The sequence below is a fragment of the Poecilia latipinna genome, unplaced genomic scaffold, assembly GCF_001443285.1.
Source record: "Poecilia latipinna isolate Pla-1442-1.1 unplaced genomic scaffold, P_latipinna-1.0 Scaffold4185, whole genome shotgun sequence".
NCBI classification, from domain to species: Eukaryota; Metazoa; Chordata; class Actinopteri; order Cyprinodontiformes; family Poeciliidae; genus Poecilia; species Poecilia latipinna.
Genome location: NW_015116801.1, coordinates 6,283 through 20,448, shown reverse-complemented (window position 1 = coordinate 20,448; position 14,166 = coordinate 6,283). Strand labels below are relative to the sequence as shown.

The 14,166-nt window shown below is 39.1% G+C and overlaps 1 protein-coding gene across 1 annotated transcript; it reads left to right on the top strand.

Moving 5' to 3' along the window:
- Positions 1 to 255: 255 nt before the first annotated feature.
- On the top strand, positions 256 to 11,302 carry LOC106942313 (endothelial PAS domain-containing protein 1-like). Its single transcript, XM_015025562.1, has 4 exons — positions 256 to 435; positions 3,739 to 3,826; positions 10,786 to 10,901; positions 11,003 to 11,302. Exons 1-4 carry the CDS (start codon positions 325 to 327, stop codon positions 11,207 to 11,209), a joined length of 522 nt encoding a protein of 173 aa, XP_014881048.1. The 5' UTR covers positions 256 to 324; the 3' UTR covers positions 11,210 to 11,302.
- Positions 11,303 to 14,166: the final 2,864 nt, after the last annotated feature.

Sequence of the window (14,166 nt, the reverse complement as noted above, 5' to 3'; positions counted from 1 at the left end):
CAAGCACGCACACACACATACACAGCTGTGCAAGAAGTGCTTTTTTTTTTTTATATAAATTATCTTTGGAAGGAGACCTCGAGGACAGACTGGAGTCTCTCTGTGTAAATGTTTGGACACTGCACTGTACTGTGTATTTGAAAGTAATTGCTTAATATGTTATCTGTTCAAGTCTGGACGACCAATATTTGGTTGCAAAAGGGGAAACAAGCCTATTGCTGAGATTTACGCCGATGCCAGTTCTAACATCAGCAGCCAGTGACAGAAATAATCTCTTCTCTGCTCCCAGGCCATAGCAGCTGTGATGACGAGGAGGACAGGCTCATGGACAATCTGTACCTGAAATCTCTGGAGGGCTTCGTCACAGTGGTAACGTCAGATGGCGACATGATCTTCCTGTCAGAGAACATCAACAAATTCATGGGCCTCACGCAGGTACACAAGCACTGTGAGAGAACGGCTTTTTGCTGAATCAGACTGAAACAGAAGATGAAGCATTATTAGAAGAAAGATACAAATACTAATATCCCACTCAGTTTTATTTTTTTTTCCAAATTTGACTAAATTAGTGCTAAGCATTTGCAAAAACAAGAGTTTCATTCTATTAACACAAAAGTTAAATTTCTGTGGAACAGTCCTGCTTTGTTGCTTTCACAAAAGTTTTTTTTATTATTATAAGAAAGCTGCTATTAAGCTTTATTACTTGCTTCTAAAGCCATGTCTTATTCAGCAGATACATCCAGTCTCTAATAAACTCTCTTCTAAATCCTGCTGACCACATTTCAACATGGGGCAGTTAGCTTAAATGGTTATGCTAACATTAACATGTTTGCTCTTGATTTTGATTTGACTTGTTGATTGTTCTCCACTTTTCACTGTGGTTTTAAGTAATAACATGCAGCAAAAATGTGTAGAAAAAGTTTTTATTATTATTGAACTTGCAAAATGCAGCTGTACAGATTACTAGTCTTGTAGCTGCAACTGGCATAAAATCGGTCTGTACAACTTTAGTCTGACTAATTATTTAAAATGCATTAAGAATAACAGTCAGAAAGTGTATGAATATGAATAATTAAGACAAAACTAAAAAGCAGAAAAACCTTTATTACATTTTGGCTTAAAATGTCTCCAATGACTTGTAAATATGTTGTTTGCGGTTATGTATTACTATTCTTTTAATAACTAGAGAATATTAACTCAGGCCAACAGAAGACTTTCATGCAGGGTGTCACATAAGCTCACACTGTTTGTGTGAAGTGCTTGTGAGGTCAGCTCTGTGTGTGCTATAGACAGGACAGTTTCAGCTCTAAACATTTCTCTTCTTTTTTGGCACCAACTTTAAAACTGAATCATCCAAGAAAGGAAGTTCATTGTGTGACTTCTGAGCATCTGAAGCGACGTGTTTCTGTTTTGGTGCAAACAAGCCAGGTTTCTGGAGGTGACACTTTTCTTTTTGCTCCTTACGCTAATCTTCACCCAGTTCTTCCAGTGTGTTTATTACAAAATAAATCACTACTGCTAGCTAATAGGGGGTGTAGCGATACAATAATTTCACAATACGATATGTATCACAATATTTGTTGAGCGATACAATTCACTATGATTCAGTGCATTTTTACTATTTTCTGAAAGATTTTAGAAGGACAGAGTAATTTTAGTGACATTTTGTGTTCCACAGACTTGAATTTAGTTAACTGAAAACTGATTAAAAGCACCAACTACACAATACCTGACTCTGATTGGACAGTCTAACAGTCTGCAGCTGAACAAAATTAATCAAAGATGCAGTGAGAGAATTAGTTTCTGTCATTTAATTCATGTGGATTTGACATAAAACTCAAAAGTTTAAACGGTAATCCAGGAGCAGAGTGGAAAGATTATCAGCCTCTGTAGACTCTCAATATGCAAATGATTGCACTTATGTTTTTTCTTTTGGACACTGTGGCTGCATTTTGGAGTAAAAATGCAGCCACAAATGCAGTCTTTTGGACTATGGGGAAAAAGGCTTTTCTACCTTGGCTCCCGGAGTTAGCAGTGGCTCTAAGCTGCTTTCTTCTAACTGCCAAAGTAGTGGCTCCACCTCATCCCGTAGTGATCGACTCCCTGCAGCTACGCAGCGCCGCTATCTACGCTAATTACGAAGTGAATGCTACCAGTCAAAATTTGCATTAATTTCGCGATTTCACTGCTTTTGCAGCTGCTCCGTTCGCGCCGCTACTCCTTTCCGCTTCTCCGTTCCGCTTCTCTTTCACGGTTACTTGCGCAACTTTACTTCGTTCCTCAGCAACAAAATACAGCCCATTGTTATTTATTGAAGATTTTACATTTCCAAAAACACAGGAATCTAATGTTTCGTTTCGTTTTGTACGTTTGGAAGCTCATTCCCTCTCACATAATCGGAAAAGCCGGGGAATGGCGGCGCTTTTGACATTTCTCTGACATTCGGAAAAATATGGTTTACTAATTTTAGCATAACTCCGGTTATACTTGGCCTATTAACACAATTTAAAAACTGGTGTGTAGTTTATAATGTCCACTTTAAGCTCAAGTTGAAAGTGAGACTGAGGGAGGCGGAGTCTTGCTGCTACGCCGTAACAAACTAGACGTTAAAAAGAGCTATAAGTCTATGAACCCCTATGGTTTAACGGATCGATACTCGTGAATGAAAAATCGACACTTTCCGAGGGCGGAAAATATCGATATATATCGCCGAATCGATTTATTTATACAGCTAATGAGAACAGCATTATTTATGTTGACCTAAAGTGCTTGTTAGCCCAGCGACAAGATGGCTTAAAATAATGAATATCTGAGGAGGACATCCAAATTTGTAAATTAGTTCAATGTCTCCATTCTTTCTTGCATGACTGCTGTTTAATTAGTGTGAGTTGCTAATAAAACAGCACTAAGTAAATAGTATTTTGAACGTGTAGGCATGTTCATACTTGTAGGTTCTTAGAGTCTTATCCTGACATAAAGTAAATATTTTACCAAGAAGCTTTAATAGTTTTTTTGTTTCTGTTCAGTGGGATGTTGCAGTTAGCTAATTAAATAATATGCATGTTTTACGCTAACTAGCACCCTTCAGTGTTAGGCAACCTATAGAAATATTTCACTTTCATAAAAATAACAGTCAAAAATTCATTTTTCATTCTAGAAAAATTAATATTTTGGATAATTGAATAGTATAACTGTCTCATAAAACATGAGTTGAAGACATTATGTGGTTACAGTCTTCAATATATTTACGTCTTACTCTAGCTGATATTTTTGTGAGCAGATGAGCTGAATTGCTATGCTAATGCAAGCATGTTTCCTATATGTTTTGATCAGAATTTTTATAACAAATTGATAGCAAATCAAAATGGGGTTAGATTAAATTGATTGTGGACAAACATTACAGGAAGCTGTTCCCTTGCTTTTTAACCTATAGCATTAATTAGCCTATACAATGATTTGTATATCACATTTAGAAATCAACAGACTTCTTTAGACAACATCACATCTCTCTTGTAAATCATTTTCATGGTCCTTAGACTGAAGGCATTTCCATATATTTATGTCTATATAACATGAATCACAAATCCTTTAAAAATCCTATAATCAGGAAAAAGACACCGCTACATTTAAGCACCAAGTGTTTTGTTCAAAACTGTATGTGGACATTTATTGTGGACAGGAAGTAATGTTAGATTGTTGGCTTCTGATTCTGATGAATCTTCATTCTATTTTTGTCAGGTGGAGCTCACAGGTCACAGCATCTTTGACTTTACCCACCCATGTGACCACGAGGAGATCAGAGAAAACCTTAGCCTGAAGTCAGCAGGTGAGCATTCAACCTTACCAACCCACATTACAACTGCAAGACATTTTTACATAAACAAATCTCACCCTCATTCTGTTGGATTTTAATCTAACAATAACATAGTATTTTTATACAAGTATTAAAGCTTTGTGTGAGCTCACCATCCAAGCATAAGTTATTCCACAGAAGCAGATTTGTATTTACTTATTCAAGGCAAACTACATGAAGAGATATTTTTGATTTGTAGTTTAAAACTAATGAAGGTGTCTTGGAGACATGATTAAACGTCTAATATTCCGTAAACTTCTACTGTTCTTTTCTATTTTATCCGTCTTAACATTACTTTTTATCATTTTGTCTTAAAGGCATAAAAAACATGATGCCATGGAAAGATATGCTTACCCATTGCATATTACACATCTAACACTCTAACATGCAACACCACACATACGTCACTCACATCAAGGGTTGCCACCCGTCCCTTAAAATACGGAACCGTCCCATATTTGGCTGTTAAATGTAGCGTCCTGTATTGAACCGATACAGGACGCGGTTTGTTCCGTATTCTACAAATGTGTATGTGTAATAATAAAGAAGTGGTCCCCGAGTACTTTATATACTAGGCTGCCCCAGTCATTGTTTCACTCACGGTGTTGGTGTTGCGATATTGTGCCCAACTGCTTTCTGGGTAACACAGACCAACCGACACGCTGCCCCCCCCACCGGACTTTAAATATATAGGGACTGGTCCCTTGGTAACCCTAGTCGACGCACCCCCCCCCTCCCCCCCGCGCTTATGAGACTAGGACGACGTGCATTAGTGGGCGTCCCTTATTTTGATTTCTGAAAGGTGGCAACCCTACTCACATTAGCATGCTGGATGCTTGAAACTGAAAATGAAGGCGACTGCATGCCCTACTTTCTGGTTAACTTGGGAAACTATTATTCTTCCACTTTGGGACACTGATAGAGCATTGAAGTTTCATTCTGACACAGTCATTTGCCAGAAAATAAAACTTCTTTTTTAATTCTAAATTCAGTATAAAGACTCGGTAGTGAAGTGTTTGGAGATTGTGAATTCCACTCCACTGGTCCCAGTACACATGCACTATTCCCAATGGGAATACATAAAGTGATACCCATACTTTCAAAGCAAGGCAGGACTCAAAGTTCCCTTGTTTCACTCAGCTTTAGATCCACGTAAAGCATTGTTCAACACACCACCATATGCAGCAAGTTGGAAAAGTGTCACAGCAGCCATATAATTTGAATGAACCATTTTCAATGATGGAAATCTGTACAACCTCAAAACAACTGAAAAGGTGTGTATATCTGTTGGGAATGGAAGTACAAATTTGTATAGATTGGGAAACCTGTGAATGTCTGAATGAATGCAGAAGTCTGCTCTATTAGCTGGAAACCAGGGCAGTATAAGCACACAGCATGGTTAATGATTGAGCAGAAAATCACCAGATTTAGTTGAATTGGAACAAATGAGACTTTGCTAACTGCATGCAAGGATCACTGTTACATCTCAATAACTGTACATCACTTTTTGTGGGACTTTTCTAACACATGGAAGCTTTAAAAACAACTGATTTAAAAGTGAACACATTTTCTTTTTTTTATTGTGTAGGTATGATTGGTTAGTTCTCCTGCTTTGTAGCAGATCTACTAAGCCATATGAAAGCATAAATGTTAGTTGTCACAAGATGTGTATGCAGAACTGGTGGACCCTTAAATCAATATCCTGAAGAACAAGTTTTTAATAGCATTTAGCAGTGGATGTTGCATTTCTGATCAATGCAGTTGAAGGAGATAGGGGGAAAGTCCAGAGTGCCATGAAAATGAGGTATGATCTTAAACTTCACAGTATTCTTAAGCAATAATGAATCCACAGTCATCCTTATCCTTTGAGCTTTCTCAGGGGAACTGATTGTAAATCTTGCCTTCCTAAGCAGTAAATAAAACCCATGTGTTCAGCCTTTCAGCCTTCTCTCAGAGGCCCTTAATGCTTTTATTTCTACTCCACAAGAAGACACAAATTCACATAAGCTGAGAGTGAGCTGCAAATTTCTAAAACTTTCCCAAAACTGACACAAAAAGGAGCCTCAATAAATATAAATATTATTGACCTGCCAATAAGATATGGCTCAAAAGTCTCATAATGTATTAAAGCAAGATTGACCCAGAGTTTTACAGAAAGTTGTAAGCAAATAATACATAAAAGAATAAACTTTTAAATAATTAAAAGGTGGATGTCAAGTCAGGCTTGGAAGGATTTCAACAACTGTGGCTGCATTTTGGTAAGCTGACATAAAAACAATGTTGCATAACCTTCAATATACATATAGTGCAATTCAAAAGTATTTACATCCATTGAGATTTTTCAGATAATGTTACATGATAGTCACATTTCAATGAGAATATCATGCAATGTACCATAGAGTATGACTTTGCTAACTCTTAACATGTAGAAACATTCTTATTCACAAAATAGCTTAAGCTCCTTTAGATAGGTTGGAGAGCATGTATAAGCATCCATGCTCTGATTCTTAGTTGGATTGAACTGGATTTGGACTGTTCTAACATGTTGCAAACATTCAATTGCCTTTTTTGGTAAAACTTTATTTGACTGTGTGCATAAGACTGACATGACATTGTCATAAACATGACATAACATTTGTCATGGACATGAATGAGTCTTTATGAATGTTTATGACTGCTATCATGAAGTGTCATTCTGTAAATAACTTTTAATGCAAAGTTGCTTTAAAAGTTGCATTGAAAGTCCATTGAAAGTGCAAACTTTGAATTATTTGGTAAATAATGACACTTTTAATGCAAAGTTGCCACTTTTATTAGACTTTTAATGCAACGTTTAAAGCAACTTTGCATTAAAAGTGTCTTAATTTTCCAAGTGACACTTCATGACAACAGTCATAGATATTCATAAAGACTCCTTCATGTTCATGACAGATGTTATATAATGTTTATGACAATGTCATGTCAGTCTTCTGCACAAACTGGTGACTCGTGATGCAAAACAGTGTTTATATTGCAGTTTGGTAAAGCAAAAATTTAGACCTGGCTGAAAAACCACCTCACCTAACGTAAAAACATTTTATCAAAAAACGTGTGCCATTCAGCAAATATATTATTGTAATTTCTATTTGCGCAATTTCATGACCTGTGAACTTACTTCCATGGCTCAAGTCACTTGGAGCGTAAAACAGGTTTTCTTCCAGCTCTGCCCTGCTTCTTTAATCTAACAATAAACTCTGACCTGCTAATATTCAAGCACATCCTTGCCACAGCATGATGCTGTCTCCATGTTTCACGCTGGAGATGGGATGTTCAGTCTTACACCACACATAATATTTTGGATGTTGATTAGAAAGATAAACTTTGGTCTCATGTGAGCAAAGCAGGCTCCTCCACATGTTTGATTTGTCCCCTATATGGCATGTAGCAAACTGCAAACTGGACTTTTCATCACTTTCTCAACAATGTTCTTCTTCTTGTCAATATTACATAAAAAATAAATTAGTTAAGTGTTTGACAAACAGCTTCTTCCACCTGAGCTAAGGATCTTTGCAGTTTAAGTGAACAACTGTTTCTTGGTAGGTTTGCTGTTGTCACCTTTTATTTGTGATGGGCATAAAGTTTGTAACTCTCAGAAGTCTTAACTAAATTTGCAGCTTCTAGAGGAGGTTTGTGACATGCTGCATGGACTGACCTGGACAGTTGAGACCCTTCTTTGAAAATTAGATGAAGACTTCTCCCTCTTTCGTTCATGAAGCCATTGATCAATTCTCTTGGCAAGCCTTTCTAAGGCCTCGAGGGTCTTGGGAGGGTCACGGGTAGCAATCTCATCCTTGATATCATCCGACAGGCCCTGGTAAAAAACGTCAAACAGGGCTTCGTTATTCCAAAGACAACTTTACTTCCAGGCATGGAAATTGATGATGTAGTCAGTAACGGGTCGAGACCCCTGTTTGAGAGAAGACAGTCTCCTGGCAGCCTCCCTCTCAGGACGGATTGGATCAAAAATCCTTTTCATTTAATCAGAAAACTCAAAAAATGAGTCACAGCTGTCGGCATCATTCTCCCACTCAGAGGTTCCCCACTGCTTTGCCTTACCAGATAGAGAGATTGTATAGGCCACCTTGACCCATTCAGAAGGGAAGGCAGAGGGCTGGAGTTCAAAAAGCAGAGAACACTGGGTTAAAAAGGTCTGCACTGTTCAGGATCCCCATCAAAACGCTCTGGGGGGAATCTTAGGTTTGTTGTTAGTGTTAACTGTGGGAGTGACAGCAAGGGGAAGTGGCCGTGTAACTGAGGGCCTTCTCTCAGGGCTTGGAAAGCCCTGAGAGAAGTAAGTCCCTGTAAAAGCTCCTGGACATTTCTTTCTAGGCCAGTAATAGCACCCTCCACCTTAGAACACCAATCAGAATCTGGCGAGATCGTACTGCAATGTTAAAGCAAACTTAGTCAGAACCCAAAACAAGTATTTGGGTCACCAAAAGTTTATTACAAAAAAATTAGGGTGTTGAAGGGGCTCCACAGGGTGTGGTCACACAGGTGGGTCAGGAATGGGAGATCCACAGGGGCCAAGAATCCAGCCTGGGGAGGGTAGGGTGAATGGGCAGTGGAAGGCCTATGGGGGGCTCAGGGGACAAATGGATGACGGGGACAAAATCCACCCACCAGAGGCTCAGTCGTTGAAACAATCCAGGGTCACGCACCCTCCCTTGCAAGAACCCGGATTTCATTGCCTGAGGCCCCCACCGTCTCAGGCAATGGAAATCCAATAATCAGAAGACTGGAGGCAGGATCAGAGGCTAGCAACAGGAGGTCAGAACTTTTCCTACAGCAGAAGGACTAGTCAAGAATCTGTGGTCAAAAATCAGGCAGGATCAGCAAACCAGAAAACTCTTTTGAACATGAAACAAGGCTTGAACGCTGTGACTGAGGCAACAGATGATCTCACACTGAGCTGGTGACGAGCAGCTGTTTAAATAGGGAGCAACACAGTGCAGGTGAGGGTAATGAGTAATCAGCACAGTCAAGGTGGAGCTGCAGGGCTGAAATCATGACAGTTATTGAGAAGTGCGCAGAAGCAGCTCAAAGACACAATAATATTTCATTTTCCTTTGGCATCAATAAAGTGTTTTGAATTTTGGGCAGTTTTTAGTGTGGGAAAAGAAAACCATTTGTTTCAATGAAGGAGGCATCTCTCAGAAATGTCAGAGACTGGTACCACAATGTAAAGGTTTTTAGTAAGACATGGATTAAAGTATGTCTTTACAAAGTTGAAGCGATTACCTCTGAAAGTGAAAAACAGACTCAGGCTTGTTCTCAGGAATTAAAGCTCAACTTGAAATAATCAGACCAAACACAGTGAAATATGACACATTTGAATAGTTTTGGTAAAATATATTGGAGTCCCTTGAGATTTCTCTTTGGCTTTGTCTATGTTGATGTACAGTAAATGTTAAATAATTTGGACTGGTTGTGTAGTTTGGGATATTTTCAGTGGCTTTTGAACAGCAGGAGCAATGCTTTTAGCTTTTTACAATTCCATTGAATCTCATTTAAAATTCATTTCAAGCTGCACTACCATTTTCGTGTACTGTAAATCTGGCATTTTGCATGTATGGTACTATGGGCAAAACTGCTTTTAAATAATTTCAAATTACCTGTTTAAAAGATGAAACATAATTAGAATCAGTTTTGCTGTTTCAAGTCTGAGCTGGGGTTTAGTTCCTCCATGCTTGAATAATTCCTACAATCCCTCTCCCCCACACACATCTTTTTTCTATTAAAAACAGAGAAAGGTTGAATTTAACCGCTAAAACTGGCATTTAGATGATTATCAATTCTGAAAATTCATGCATTGTATATTTATGTATGACGATCATAGTTTTAATAGAATAAGAAAATTTTTTAAATTGTTTGGTATCCCTAAAGCTTCATGTTTGTATGTCCAAAGGAAACAAAATTAAGAAACCCTCCAAAGTTTTGTCATAAATCTAGTTTCAGTTGTCAATAGTGAGTCATATCAGCTGTTGCCAGAAGAATATACAACTTATATTTACTTTTTGTTTTTAAATTCGTACTTTGTGAAGTTGTGTTTGGCCAATAGTCCAGACCTGGACACCAGGCACTGTTGTGTACAGAGACAGGAATTCTGAAGAAATCTCAGCTCACAACAGCTAAAACTGGAAACCAAAGCCACGTGACCTTTGACACCTCAAACAGCCTAATAAATCATCATGATGGAATGATCAGCAATCTGCACAGGCTCATAGTACTTTGGAAAACCATCAACTTTCATCACAGTCCAGCCTTCGTACATCTTCATTTAAAACGTATAACTTTTTTTGTTGTACTTTTTTTTAGAACAGGTACATACTGGAGCGACTGAAATCTGGTCTTTCTCTACAAGTCTGAATCAATTCTGATTCTCCATTACTGATATCAACATTGCCACAGTAAAATTCAAACCTCTTCAGACACTTACAGGGGGACAATATTGGTTGCACTCGATTTTATTTTGAGGTGTCAGAACAAAAAGCATGGCTCACTTTAGATTTTTTTTATTTAACAGATTGTTTGCAACTATGTCATTTTTGTTCCACTTCATAATTTTCTCCTTTGGGTTGGTGTGTCAGAAAATCCTGATAAGGGTTTGTGTTTGTAATATGTTTACGTAAAATCCTCCATCCATCCATTTTCTGAACACCCTTGTCCCTCAGTGGGGTCGGGAGGGGTTACGTAAAATCCTACCTCTTGGTTTTTGTGACACAGATGCTTCAGAAACAAATGTACCATTTTAAAAATAGGTGTTGAAACTGTAGGTGTTGGGTTATTATGGCCATCATTTAGCTATTTTCACAATTAATTTGATCTGTTCTACAGGATGAGATTCTGTGAAATCTCGGTCCACCTTAAATTATTACTCTTCTGTTTTCTAGGGAGCTTCCGTAAAAAAGGCAAAGACCAGAGCACAGAGCGAGACTTCTTCATGAGGATGAAATGCACAGTGACCAACAGAGGGCGCACCGTAAACCTCAAGTCAGCAAGCTGGAAAGTAAGTCTTGGATGGACATGAGACGCTAGACTGGCATTCAAACCGTTTCCATCATAAAAGCTGCAGGAGGCAAAATTTTCTGATATTCCCATCCCCTCCAGGTGCTGCACTGCACCGGCCAACTTAAGATGTACGACAGCTGCCCATCGCGGGTTCTCTGCAGCTACAAGGAGCCTCCGCTCACCTGCGCCGTCCTGATGTGCGAACCCATCCCACACCCGTCCAACATCGACGCGCCGCTGGACAGCAGGACGTTCCTGAGCCGACACAGCATGGACATGAAGTTCAGCTACTGTGATGAAAAGTAAGCAGGCACCACTATAGCAGTAACACTGCTCATCAAGTGTGTTTTTCTGAGCCAACACCAAAATAAGAATCCTTAAATACCTCTACCAACTGCAGGACTGAAGTCTTTCCAGTGTGTAGCTGACTATATAAAACCTCTTTTTTTTTTACTTGCAAGAGTTCATAACTCTTCTTAGGTTGAAAACTTTTTAGGTACCTTAAAATTCAGTGACTTCACAACCAGCTTCCTGCATGTGGACGATAGCTTGTGTAACAAACCAATGGGCTCTACTGGATGAGACGACGCTCCCTCTCCATTCATTTTCTATGGAACTTGTGCAATGAGGTGACAACTGCTTGCCCTCTTTCAGTCAAGTGACTGGTGAAATTCGTACATGTGAAGTTTCGAGTTTGTATGTGTAGATGCGCACATGAAGGCTAAGCTGCATAACACAAGAAAGTTGAAAAATATCCAGCTTTTGTTGCTGTTGGCCCTAAGTCAGGGGTGTCAAACTCCAGTCCTCAAGGGCCGCTGTCCTGCAGTGTTTAGATGTGCCACAGGTAAAAAACAGTGGAATGAAATGGCTTAATTACCTCCTCCCTGTGTAGATCGGTTCTCCTGAGCCTTGCTAATGACCTAATTATTCTTTTCAGGTGTGGTGCAGCAGAGGCACATCTAAAAGTTGCAGGACAGCGGCCCTTGAGGACTGGAGTTTGACACCCCTGCCCTAAGTGCTGGAAAACTTTCACTGTCGCTCTTTGTTTGTTGATCCCATAACACGTAGAAACCGGCATTTCTCTTGGCGTACCAAGCCGTCATCTCAGATGTCCGGATCAGTCTTAGTGAGAAACTTCCAGTGTGTCACATTTCAACTTTGTGGGGACCTTCATATTAATTTTTGTTATTTACAACTCACAAGTTCAAAACTATTTTCTTGATGGTCACTAGAGCTAGAGAAAACACCAAACAACAACATTTCTTAATGAAGACACTTGACTGACTCTTTTGTATTGTGTCTTTTGACACAATACAAAACCTTAATTTAAAAAAAGTTTTTTAAACAAAACTTTTTGTTTTTTTAAAAAAATCATTACAATTCCAAAAGTTTTGATTACAATTTTATTTTACTTAACTGAGGTTAGGTTTTTTTTTTTCATTTAATAATTGGGGGAAAATTTTTACTTCATACTCTGCAAACCAGAGCCTAAACTGACTTGAAGTCTGGATTGAGTTTTTTCCCCTTCATTAATGACACAATTTTATTACATATATTATATCTATCATGGTAGTTCAGGGTGAGTTAGTTTTAATTCTAAATGAATATCTTTATTGGATTTTTATTTAAGTGCTATTCTCCTTCAAGATACATTTACCTATTGCTAGAATAAATGCCTCTAGAACGGTGGTTCTTAACCTTTTTTGAAGTACCGAACCCACCAGTTTCATATGTGCATTCACTGAACCCTTCTGTAGCAATGAATAAAATATGAATTTTTTCCCCCAAATTCAAGACATAGGGGTGACCCAACTAGAGTCTAGTTGGGTCACCCCAAGATCACCAAGTCTTCTTAAAAGGTAGAGTCTCTGAGAACAGTTCTTCAAAATACACTCCTGATCAAAATATTAAGACCAGTGAAAAAATTGCAAGAATTTGCATTTTGCACTATTGGATCTTAAGAAGGTTCTAAGTAGAGCTTCACAATGTTAAAGTAAAAAATCAGTGCAAGAGACAAGAACTTTTGAGCAGGGAATTTTCTGAAAACTCCATTTACACTCAAACATGATTTTTTCAGCTGATCAAAAGTTTAAGACCATAGTCTTTAAAAGCCAAAAGCTGTGCAAAAATCTGGATTCCATGTCATTTTCTGTCAAGTCTTTACACTGTCAAGAACCCTGATGGCAAAAGCAAAAAAGCTCACTGACTTTGAACGTGGTAGGATTGTTGAGCTGCATAAGCAAGGAGTCTCACAACGTGCCATCACTGCTGAGGTTGGACGCAGTAAGACAGTCATTTTGCATTTTTTAAATGATGGAATGATATGGAACAAAAAAGTCAAGTGGTAGACCCAAAAAAATTTCACCAGCTCTGAGCCGCAGGATCCGATTGGCTGTCCGTCAAGACACGGGACGATCCTCTACCCAAATTAAGGCCATTACTGGTGCTGACTGCAGCCCAATAACCATCAGACGGCATCTGCGAGAGAAGGGCTTCAGAAACAAAAAACGTCTTCAAAGGCCACGTCTTCTTCAACGCCACAAAATTGCCCGTTTGGACTTTGCAAGGGTGCACCAAACATGGGACATTGAAAGGTGGAAGAAAGTTGTCTTCTCTGATGAGAAAAAATTTAACCTTGATGGTCCTGATGGCTTCCAACGTTACTGGCATGACAAGGAGATCCCACCTGAGATGTTTTCTACACGGCACAGTGGTGGGGGCGCCATCATGATTTGGGGTGCGTTTTCCTTCAATGGAACAATGGAGCTTCAGGTTGTGCAGGGGCGTCAAACAGCAGCTGGCTATGTGGAGATGTTGCAGCGGGCATCCCTCATGACTGAGGGCCCTCGTCTGTGTGGTAATGATTGGGTTTTTCAACAGGACAATGCTGCAGTTCACAATGCCCGCCTGACAAAGGAGTTCTTCCAAGAGAATAACATCACTCTTTTGGACCATCCTGCATGTTCCCCGGATCTAAACCCAATTGAGAACATTTGGGGAAGGATGGCAAGGGAAGTTTACAAAAATGGACATCAGTTCCAGACAGTGGATGCCCTTCGTGAAGCCATCTTCAACACTTGGAGCAACGTTCCCACTAGCCTCCTGGAAACACTGGCATCAAGCATGCCTAAACGATTGTTTGAAGTCATCAGCAAGAATGGTGGAGCTGCTCATTACTGAGTCCTTTTTTGACACTTTGATTTCTGTTTTGGGGGGTTTTCAGGGTTTTTTTGAGCTATGGTCTTAAACTTTTGATCAGCTGA